At 43.8% G+C, this 12,432-nt stretch overlaps 1 protein-coding gene across 6 annotated transcripts in view; it reads right to left on the bottom strand.

Annotated features, from left to right (window-relative positions):
* LOC115167261 (zinc finger homeobox protein 3-like) overlaps positions 1–12,432 on the bottom strand; it is a 172,505-nt gene that overhangs the window by 28,521 nt on the left and 131,552 nt on the right. For all 6 annotated transcript variants that reach the window (XM_029721498.1, XM_029721500.1, XM_029721499.1 and 3 more), the window contains one exon: positions 2,494–2,601. In XM_029721498.1, the coding sequence (XP_029577358.1) occupies positions 2,494–2,601 (108 nt within the window). The remainder of the gene's footprint in view (positions 1–2,493; positions 2,602–12,432) is intronic.

Raw genomic sequence — 12,432 nt, 5'->3', positions numbered from 1 at the left:
TGGTAAAGCTATGGGCTCTATTTGAACAAACCTAACACAATGGTAACCCTAAGGGCTCTATTTGAACAAACCTAACACAATGGTAAACCTAAGGGCTCTATTTTAACAAACCTAACACAATGGTAAACCTATGGGCTCTATTTTAACAAACCTAACACAATGGTAAACCTAAGGGCTCTATTTTAACAAACCTAACACAATGGTAAACCTAAGAACAGGCGGTAGTGCTATAGGTTCAGGGGTGTATCAGAACTATTTTTGCTATTTTCACTATCACAATTATAGGCACACTTGCAGGCGTTGGTGCGAAAGGGCTGGGTTTTGATGAATAAACAAGTTGTGGGTGTGTTGAAGGCTTGGCTCCTCACTGGCCAATCAGAACATGCTCCCTGGTGAAATATGTGGTTGCTTCAAGTTTCGTATTTACAGTCTTTTATGTATTGCCTTGGAATCAACTCCAATTCCAATGTTAGTCCATTATAGTTTATTAAATGGCTTACAGAAACGAAATAACAAAATGTAGACCTAACTTTGCTAAATACGTTAACTTGAACCCATTTGCAGTCCACATTGTTTTAAGTAATTGCATGCCTTCAATAGCATTCACACTGATATAGGAGCTAGGCCTACTGTGAATTACACTAAGGCTGAGCAGGGACATGCCAAACAGTGTCAATAAGCAAGATTCAATTCATTATTGATAAAGCCTAAAAGAAAACAAATAATTATAATCAAATTCTAAACAAAACAACAAACTTGTTTTAAATAGGCTATGTCACACTTACAGGCACCATCATTTCTCCCCACGGGCATATAATATTAAAACAACACAGAAAATGGAGGGTTTTATGCACATCCAAAACAGGACCTGCATGGCAAAAATAATTTGGGGCTGCCTACAATGCACAGATAAAAAGTGAATGTCAGCTTACTGTTTTACTCCTCTCAAACTTTATATTTTAGTAAAGATTTGGTGGATTAAGATTTATTTCCAAGCCGTCTCAGGAGACAAATCTGCAGTCTTGACTACTTCGCAATCCATAGGGCAGGACCAATAAAGCCTAATTGAGAGGAGGGTAAGGCTATGCTTGGTTTTTAACCAAATAAAATGAAATAGGAAAAAACTGAATGTTTTTTATGTTTCTAAAGGCACCAAAAGCACATTAGGCTACTCTTGTTCCATGTGCATATGGGCAGTGTGCATCACGGCTGGATAGGCTGTGTTTCCACTGTCAAAGTTCATGCCATAAGCAACTGCATTACCGCTAAAACCATCTTTTGGTTGGTCTTAAATATCCCCATCAGCGCTGAAATTACAACTTTGGATCATGTTTTTAAGGACACGCCTCAAATATTTCCACCCTGCCCATCTGAGCCCAAGCGAACTGATATAAGAAAGTTAAATTGCCAAACCTGGCGTTAGGGCTGAAAAACAAAAAACAACGCCAGTCGAAAATAGAGCCCTATATAGTATACTGCAATTACTAATGACTATTACTGTAACTATTACTAGATTGTTACCTAACTATTATTACTATAACTTCTAACTAATTCTACCAAGGAAGTTTAGAATATTACTGGTCTAGGAGGGCTGTGATTGGATATCCAGGCCAGACTCCCAACAGGGCTTGACACAAACCCTAGCTATGCTCTGACGTGAACATATGGCCAGGGGGGCCAAGCAGTGGGGGGCAGTCACAAACACTTCCTGTCTGTGAACCTCCTCCTCACACTCATACACCCACACACGTTCAGCCTGGACCTGCTGACCTCAACTAGCAGCAGAAATCAGCTGAACCATTTCTAATGCACACTGATGTAAACTAATCACGTTAAAGGAAGATAGGATTCACTCTAAAACAACAAACAATCATGGAATGTCACCAAAACACAGGCCTTTAATCTGCAGGTAAAAGTAGGCCTCAGGTTAGAAAAGGCCTGAACACTAATGTCTCGCCTCAGCTCAAGCCCCACCTCTCCATGGAACTCAACACCTGCACCTGGCATCAGAAAGCCCACAGAGAGAAATATCCCTATCTGATAACATTTAACACAGGTGTGTGTTTCTGTCACACACAATCAGTGCAGTGCAGGCGGGAGGCAGGCCCGTCATATGGGCACACACACGTGGCCCACCTTGAATTATGCGCCCAGGCCCCTCTCCAAAAAATCCACTGACAACTGACAAAACATGAGTCACCTGACCAGATTAGCTCAATTGACAATTTGGCCTAATTCATCAGATAGGATTTGATGAGAGGAGACCTGTCTCCCTCCTACAGTAAGAAACAGAAAGGCCTCCTTTAAAAAAACACTACAAACTGATTTGTGGATTTGTAACAGAGCAATATTAAAGGGACTCTGACATTTGTGTAGAATCTGTATAATTATTTGAGACAAAAGGCCTTCTGTTGAGAACAAATCAGGTGCAATAGCACATGATCCCTGAGGGCAGTGTTGCCTAAATGTGTGTAGTGTAAATATAGGCCTTACCTGTCCCTTTGGTGAGCTCCTTCTCCCCCCCACCTTCTCTGTCTTTGGTTTGGTCCTCCTGTTCTGTGGTGGTCTCACTGGCAGCCTCCACATCCTCGTTCAGCTCTCCTGAAGGGGGAGGAGAGGATGGGATATGTAAATCAACACGCCATCAGAATTGGTGGAAGCACTTAAAGGGACAGCAGCGTTTTTTTTCTATAGGAGCTTACAACAATTACATTCGCTGACACGCAGTTAAAAGGTTACCAGACAAAGAGGGCGGGATCTGCTTTCTGCCCTGTGCTGCTTGATCACCATGAGTGCATTTTGCCATTTATTTTCATTAAAACAATAACATTTGAGAAATCATTTTTGTTAATCAAAACAGAGATAGAGGAAATGTATTATATTTTCTCTGCTGTATCCACACTAATATGAACACATTTAGAAAATAATTACAGTTCATTTGAAAATATAATAATAATAACCATCATCATTTTTTATACAAGCCCCAAAGTTATAATTCTTAATTTATTCAAGACCATGACACAAATATCTTTATGGCTTCCTCTCTTTAATGTGGACATAAAACTGCAGAAAACCGCACATGTGGTAGAGACATACACACATTTTCCAAAGCGGTTTGAAGTATGCAGACAGGAAAAATAATTGTGTGAGGAGCGTGTTTCTAGAGAAAGTCCTCTCTCTCTCTCTCTTGCTCCCTCTTTTTCTTTCTCTCCATCTCTTTCTCTTTCTCTCTCACTTTCTCTCTCTCCACATGCATTACTGTCCCCAGCTGCAGTCTGCTAGGCTACTTACCAATACAGGGCTCATTTCACCTCTACTTCCTTGCTACTGCGAAATAAAAAAAAATCATAAATATTTAAAACTTTCAGACTGGCAATTCATTAGATTTTTTTACCAAGTCAAATACAGAAATCCCCTGTAATGACCTTAAAAGCCTCAGCTCAATATATCAGCCCATTTAAAAGCATTGAACTCCAAACAATGGGTATCTGATAATGCCATCTGTAAGTAATGCAGAGGGGGAAATATGGCAGAAAACTGATAATAAAAAGGGCATCAATCTTCTTTATTTTTCTCCAGTGCCCCCCGAGCAGCCCCTCGGCCTGTTAAGTTTGTTTAAAAGTAGTGCGACTAGCACGCAACAGCATTGATTTGACAACAGTAAACTGGGCCGCAGTCAATAAGGCCTATCAGTTACTACACAAGTCAGCTAATTCTCAGCAAATGTACTTAAATGTTCTTTTGAAAATGCTTCCACTCTCAGGTCTCTACTCTACAGTCTATTGATATATTGACAATGCTACAACAACAGCCACTGAAATATTCTGTTCACATATTCAGCCCTGCAGTCAACACACATCTGATCTGAGCTCACCACTAGACAAGCCACTACGTACACGACTTTTATGGCCTCATATGATCTACTATAGCACTTACACCCCTATACTGTAGTTACCAACTATGTAACCAGGACCGAAACACAGACCCAAAGCCCCATCAAACTTCACGAGCACAAATATCCTCTAAAAAGGGTTTCTGGATAGAACATTTTGAATCAAATCAAATATGTACATTTCACTACCAGCACGGTATGGTATTATCTCTATTCATTCATGACTGGCAATCCGTGAAGTACTTCAAACATTTCAATCTCCTTCAGTTGTCATGGTAAATAGATATTTCCTGTGCTTCCATATTCACATGTAAATCAAAGAGAAATGAAAGCTATACGACGAGAGACACATGATAGCGTGTGTAAAGTGATTACACATTTAGATCAGGCTGAAATTGCGATGATAATGTGCTATTGGAGTTCTGCTATCCTAATCACTGATGTACCAAGAGAAACACATTCACTAAAGACAACAATGGTATATATAGCTCAATAATAGAATAGAAATGTGTGATTTTCTCACTGACTTAACAAAAGGTTGGATTTAGAGGCCTGAGAAGTGCCTCTTACTGTAAACTGAAGATACCATACAAGCATGCATCATAATTGCAATAACTATCATTATTCCAGTTATGATAATAACTACAGCATTGAGGAGATTGTCATTGACAAAGCTTTAACTCAATAGAAAACACCTTTGTGTCATGAGGCAAGAGCAATATCCAGGCGTTCCTGACTGTTTCCCAAAGTAAGAAGCCCCTCTCCTCACAACAGAATGATTGGTGTATGGATTATGTTGTTAGACATTATTGCTAGCAGCAGACAGGGATCCTGTGTATAAATGAAGGTATTTAACAGGGATAACTGGCTCCCAGTAAAAAGCACATTTAAGTGATCCCCAGATCCCACTTGCATAAATACATTTTTTCATTATTTTATTATTGACCATGTTTCTATAACGTTTCCAAGGCAACCTGCAAGTTCCGTCCAGCGTAGCCCATCCTGTGCTGGCGAGGTGGTCCTAAACCGTTGCCCGGTAAACCAGAGAGCCGCAGCCTAGCTCCAAAATCCCATCTAACTCCAGCCTGCACAAATCCACACAACTCCCGGAGAATTAGAATACCATACAGCCGCACAAATGCTCAGATTACAAAATAATCCCCAGGTAAATTGCACACCTTTAAAAAGGGTCTGCATGTCATTCTGAGATGTCCTACTCTTACAGTGTGTCTAATTCCACACCTCCACACCTCAACGTGCTTTTTCAGGAACATTGCAGTGATCCACAGTCCAGATTTGAACTCTATTCAACGTCACTGAATACAACAGCTGTCACCTCAGCATTCTCCAGACGGATCTCTTGTGGGACGTAGCAGAGAGAGCTCCCCCCCAGCCTGCCTGCCCCCTCTCACTCACACTTCTTCATTTGGGTTTTTAATCAAGATGTATGACACTTCCACCACACACCGCATAGTAACCCCCCATAATGAATGTAGAAATGCAGACATTTAAATCCACGAGCGGCAGTACATCTTTAAGTGGCAAATGACTGTCTATTCCTCATCTCCAACGGTATTACACAATGATTAAAGCCGGATCCAGCCATAATTAATGAAAGGTCACAAGTGGCCTAAGAGTAGGATGCAAATGGAAGAGCCACTAAAACGGACTCATAGATTAGGACTGGAAATAGACGGGGAGAAACACTCAGAGCTATGGCAATAGGCCATTTCTAACCTCAATCGTTCAAATGTAAAGGACAATAGCCTGGAGGTTGTCGTCTATTTAATTGTCTTCATTAACCCTCCCCATACAACGATATTAAACTGTTCCGTTAATCTAATCAGGCAAGCTGAATAAGCCTCCGCTGCAGACACACAGATTACACCCATAAAAATATCAGTCCTCCACTGCATGTCAACGGAGACAGTCCACAGTCTCTCCATCCTACCAGCTCTCTGTCTGCAGAAGGCATCCCAGACACAGCAGCCAGGTGAAATGGTGTGACATGGAGTGAAAAAGACAAACTGAAGCATCTATTTCCCCCTGGCACAAACACACGCTCCCACATACATTTGTGCGCGCACACGCACAACCACAAGTGGCTGCTGCTCTCCTTCCCTCGCTCTCCCTCTGCCTGCCTGTAAGTGCAGGGGCTTAAGCAGACCCATAGGTGTCACCCTATACAAGCCAGGAGAGAGCGAGGTACTCAAAACACATTAATGGGGGGTGGGTGGATGAGGAGAGAGAGAGCAACAGAGACACAGGGAAGGAAATAGGAGAAAAAAATATGTGGAGATGTACAAAGCAGATGCTCTGCAGGAAGCGTCCGGTGAAGATGAGACGGGGAAGACAGTGCGATAACCTTCAGATGAGGCCGAACAGCCTTCCTTCCCCCAGAAGAACAGTGATTACACTAATACTAATCCCACTGACAGGCACAAACGGACTAATAAATAATGGATGGTAACCACTGCACTTTCCAGTACTCCTTCTGAGACTGAAATAATGATATAGATTATATATATATATATATATATATATATATATATATATATATATATATATATATATATATATATATATATATATAGACAGTGTACATAGAAATCAGCCAGTCAAACTCCTCCTCCATCCTCTGTTGCAGCTGAACACATGATAAACTAACAGCCATTCTATTAACACATAATCCAATCCTACCTGCTGCAAATGGCTCCAGTGCTCCTCACACACAAGTGAATCCCTGCTCCTTTTTTGCATGTCTGTCTGTCTCCCTTTCATGCTCAGCGGCAGACTACTCGGCCTGCCCGTCTGTCCCGTTCTCCTCTCCCCAGACTTAGAGTACCAGGAGCGGGGGTTGAGCTGTGCCTCACCCCAGTCTTCGAGTACCAGGAGCGGGGGTTGAGCTGTGCCTCTCCCCAGTCTTCGAGTACCAGGAGCGGGGGTTGAGCTGTGCTAGTCACTGGGGCTCCTCTGTGGTGTGGAGCTGGCTGTGTGTCGGAGCTCTCATTACTCTCATTATGATTATTGAGGCTGTTGTTATCATTTTAACCAGGTGTCACAGCACTTCAACTGGAAATCAGGGGTGCACTTCCCCCGCTTTATCCAGCTCTGGACAGCTTCCTTTTCTTTAACGCCGCGCTGTCGGATAAAAAGCAATCTTATTTCACACCTCACAGACTATCTTTCTCCTCTACCTCTTTCTTTTAAAATCCCCCTGCTCCCCATCATCCCTTGCACCCCATCCCCATATCAAAGCTGGCCTGACTCCGGACTGGGGGGTGTCAAATGAAAGTGACAGGAGGGTACCATGGGACAATGGGACACAGGCCCCATGCTGGGGGCTTTCATGCATTGTCCGCTCCTCATATCAGCACCTCTCTGCCCCATATGCAAGCCCCCCTCCTCACTCCCTTAAACCACAACACAAGGAAAAACGCTACCACCCCTCCCAAAAACTATCCTTGCCCCGGCCCAGACCCCTCCTCATGCCCTCCCTGATGAGCTAGCTGTCAGAAAACCACGACTGAGTAAAACACGGCCCACTCCCTAACCAGAGAGGTGAGAGGTTAGAGAGGTATGGGCCATCACTTAGTAATAATAGACAACCACAACACCACACAGCAACTACACCGCCATTCAAACAGTCCAACAAACTGCTGATATCAACATCTAATATAAAATATAAACAAAAATATATATAAAAGTGATATACAAAATATAAGTGATAAATGCAGAATTCGCTATTAAAAAAATATTAAAATGAGTATTTTTAATAATGTTTCATACTTAGTGGATGTCGACAGGCAACTTCCAAAGTAATTGTAAATACAAGCATAAGATACAAACGGAAATTAAGCAAGTCAAATATGTGGTGAGGATTGGGTGATTCCCCTGCTACCATAAACACAGTGTCTGATTCATGCACTCTGAGACCTAGCGTCACACCAACACACTGCACAAGCTGACCAACTGACTGTCCAACACTCCACAAGCCTTACACACCACAACACACTCAAAGAGGAGTGTCTTCTATTTCTAATGCTCTTTCAGTCTCTCAAACCCCTCTCTCACACACACACACACACACACACATACATATACGCTCCACACATTTAGGAAGGAAAGAAGAGTACCTTGGTTTAAAGGGCCGTGGTGTCTCTCTGGCGGTGTGGGACTGAGTTACGTGCTAGATTCCTGACCTGTCTAAGGGAGGACATGACACTCTCTCCCCACTGGCCCTGCCGTGACCTCACCATCTAAATGTGAATGAATACTTTGTGTCTCCATGGGGCTGGGGGCAGAGGGGGAGGCGCAGGAGGAGCAGGTGGAGGAGGAGGGGTAAAGGGGGTCCGGGGTTAGGGCAGCTAATAGCTAAAAAACTTTAAACAGCAAGTTAATCACAAACAGCAGGGATAGCTCACACTGCCTTAGAACAATACCAGTGGGCCCCATCCCCATCCCCTCTCTCTCGCTCCCTCTCTCTCCCAGCACTCCCCTCCTAACCCCCCCGCCATGCCCGGCCAACCCCCCTAAGCCTTCCAAGCAACACTTAATTTGATCCCCCTAGCCTTTCAAAGTCACTGGCCATTTCAGTGGACATTCAGCCCTTATTCAGGTCACCGAGGGTCACGCAGACAAAATTATTTTATCTGTCCGCAACGGCAGCAGCGTCTAATAGGGGGAAATCTAATTTACACATGCCACCGGAATATCCTGCTATTCTAAATAGACATCACTTTGTTTCAATACCTGATGTGACACCGCATCGCAAACATGACATGTCTAATGCAATGGATGCTCTGCATGTCCAATAAGTAGGGAGCTGTAAACAGGACACCAATCATGATGAAACAGCTCCTCTCCCTTCAAAATAGAGCTCACATAAAACCACATGACTATCTAATTGGGCAGTATACTACACACAGCATATGCCAATTAAAAAAATAGCATGAAGTATTTTCCCTAAAGTAATTATCTCATAGGAATTAGTACTAATTAGTAGAATTATTGCTTGTGTTATTGATATTTAGACACATTATAAATACACCTGTGAAGAGTGGTGTTCTATTTCTCTTCTCTTTTGTGTTTTAGTGGAGGAGAGGAGGAGAGGAGGAGAGGAGGAGAGGAGGAGAGGAGGAGAGGAGGAGAGGAGCGGGGGATGTAGGTTAATGTGCCTTCACAGGGAGTGAGCATTCAGGGATCACTCTCTCCAGCTAACCTCTACACACACGTATACAGACAGAATACACACACGCAAACAGCTCTGACCGGCCATTACGCTGTGTCCTGTATGACGGTAGCCTTGTCTATACACACATTATGGACAAAGGAGGATGCAGACTGTGCTTTTCCCTGGCAGGCGATGGGCTAAAAGCCTGGGCAGGAGGCAAAGACATCACTGGACACACTACTGCTCTCAAGTCTCTCATCTCCCATGCCTGGGGGAGATCTGTCCTGCACAAAGACAGCATAGACACAAACACTCTCACTCGACTAACCCCCCACTCTCCCTGTCACCCACCCACCTCTCTCTCACACACACACACACACACACACACACACACACACACACACACACACACGCACACGCACACATATATTAATCTTCCACCCCTTCCTGCCTTTCTTTTAAAATCAAGCCTTTTCTTAATGCATCCCTCTTTTCCATCATCTCACACCACAATAGCTTCGCCTATTTCTAGACTATTGAAGGGGGCTAGCTAAGCAGGATCCAGAGGGAGGGGGATAGGAAAAATGCATCACCGCTGTCATGAAGGGCAATCACATCAACTCTGAAGTATTCACCAGTGGGTCGGAAAATGCGATGGTACAGTTGTGACAGGCGAGTAACCCCCCCCCCCCCACCCCCCATCCTCCCCCTCCCTCTCCCCACTCCCCATCAGGGAGGAAGCATGGCGGGCACTCTGAATATGTATAACCCGGAAAAAATGTATTGATTTTTCATTTGGCAAAAAAAGGACATAAAAATCACATAACCCGAAACTGTCACAGCTCTTTTGTTCATAGCTCATCTCTCCCGATGTCTGGCTTCTGCCACAAACTCCCTTTAATTACCTGGTACAGCACAGACACACACAGCCACACAACACAGCCCACTGTGCTTAACAAGACAGCACCATTCTTACATTCACACATGTATTAAATATGATCAACACCAAGCTGCTTTTGTTTAATATCTGACAAATAAAGCAGACTGAATGTGAATATACACACACCGCAATGTTATATATATACACAAATTATATCTGCTGTAGAAATTGAATGCTAACAATATCCTTGATTTAATATACTGTGTGTGAGTATTTTTATATTTAAGTTGATGCTACTTTACATTCACATTCCGTAGCCTAGTTTACTAAGGGGCTTCATTTCAATGTGGAATTATTGAAACAGGCTTCTTCAGTCCCACCGCACAGCAAGCTGGCAGGTATGTGTGCATACACGTGTCTGTGTGTCCATTACCAGGTACTTATCTGTTTACGCCTCTTTTTAGAACTACCGACCCACCAGTACAGCAGGCCGCCTGAAAAAGATCTCTGCCTGTCAGTTTATCGAATGCTCCATTTGCATATCTTTGTAGTGCATCCATCTGCCTGTGGATCGCTCTGTGGAGGCATCAGCTGAGAAAATCAATGTGGCCATGGTTGGATGTATGTAGCACCCACCTCCATGTGTTAGGAGTCCAGCTCACAGCACACAGCCCCCCACATGGCTCAGTCTACACCAGTCCTCCTGGGCTACCAGTCCTCCCGGGCTTGCCACGTACATAAACATACACAAACACACTACCCACAAGCCTTCTCTCTCCAGACTGGGCCGCTCCAGCCCTCCCGCCTGCCTGCCTCTCTGGCTTGGCGCACGCGGTCAGCACCGGGCTTGACGGGCTGCTTGTTTATAAAAGCATACGCCTAGCTAGATAAAACAGAATTGACTAGGCTTCTGAATACCAATATGGCTAATCAATTTGATAAAAAATATAAGATATGGGGGCTATCATTGATGTGTTTTCTTTCTAATACTATCTGTCTGCTATGCCTGCTAAATCAAAATGTGTTGGAGGGATATCTTACTGGGGAGAGAATATCTTACTGGGGAGAGGATATCTTACTGGGGAGAGGATATCTTACTGGGGAGAGGATATCTTACTGGGGAGAGGATATCTTACTGGGGAGAGGATGAAGAGGTGGTTCAGCACTGAACTGGACATGGAAGTGTTTCAGTTGGGTCAATGTGACAGGGTGTCAGCCAGGCACTGCCAGGCCAGCCCACAGTGTGACAGGAGTGTGTACTGTATGTGTGACTCACTGAGCACAGTGACAGGTCCACCTAAATGTACCATCCCTCAGGATAACACGTACACTAAAGCTCAGTCCAAACAGTAGCACTGTGGCCAAGTACTGAGGATATGATGCATTACTGTAGAGGAGAATATAGTGGATACACTGGGTACCTTCCTTTCCATTACTGGGTCTGTGTCATCAGGATTCAACCCCAGTTGGCTGCTAATAGCAATCCGCTAAAGGAATTCAATGAATACATTGTGGAGGCACTTTAAAACATCCACAAGACTGCCACCACTTATTGAGAAAAAAATTCCGCTCCTTCCTCCCTCTATCAGGTCGGTTTCTAATACAAATCAAACACAGGAGCTTACTTTCTCCATTTGTCTTTCTTTTTGGTCCTCTTTGCATATCCCATCCATTACTTTCACATGAAATATGAAAAGGCAATATCCTCTCTGTGTTTCTACTGAAGCGTAATGCGATTGTGTTGTCATTTATAGGAAATAATCGCAAACCTCTCTTTCATTTTCCAGTTCAAATAACCATGAAAAATTAGCCTGCAATGTCAGGGGGGACAACAAAGGGACGCGCTCAGACTATCGCTTCACCACCGCGCTTGACATTTCTCCTTAATAGGAAAACGGGCGGTTGTTTCGAGCTTTCTTTTTTTAAACCTCTCCTTTACTTAATTAAAAAGTTCAGCACTTTGATCGGAATTAATCTCTCCTTCTTCGTTACTTGTTGTGAAGGGGAGGTAGGTTGGGTTTGTATGACGGGGTGCGGGTGGAGTGGGGGGCGGATCGTACTCTGGTCCCCCTCTGCCCCTCATCAGCACCTCCACCCCTCTCTGCTAATTGTTGTCCGTCCGTCCATCAGGAGGAGAGATGTCGCCAGACAGCCACGGTGGGGCCTTGGTCTCCGTGGCTACGTGGCTGCAGCCTGGATAAATTATTTAGCAGCTATCAGACTCCCTGGCAGCAGAGCAGAGCCAGTCCCCAAAACACACACAGACTCAGGACGTCATGTGTCACAAAGCCTTCTCCACCCATCAGCATTTAGCCCTACAAGTGATAACAATCCACCAGATCTTTAACTGCACAAACACTCACACAATTATCCCTATCAGCAGTTAGTGGATCATTTCTATTTAGAGAAATCTTTATTTCCAGTGTGAGAAACTATTGGTAATTGGATTGCTTTCTGTATTACTGCCATTCGAGAGCAGCTTAATAG

The sequence above is a fragment of the Salmo trutta genome, chromosome 29 (genome assembly GCF_901001165.1).
Source record: "Salmo trutta chromosome 29, fSalTru1.1, whole genome shotgun sequence".
NCBI classification, from domain to species: Eukaryota; Metazoa; Chordata; class Actinopteri; order Salmoniformes; family Salmonidae; genus Salmo; species Salmo trutta.
This window is presented reverse-complemented; position numbering and strand designations above follow the sequence as displayed.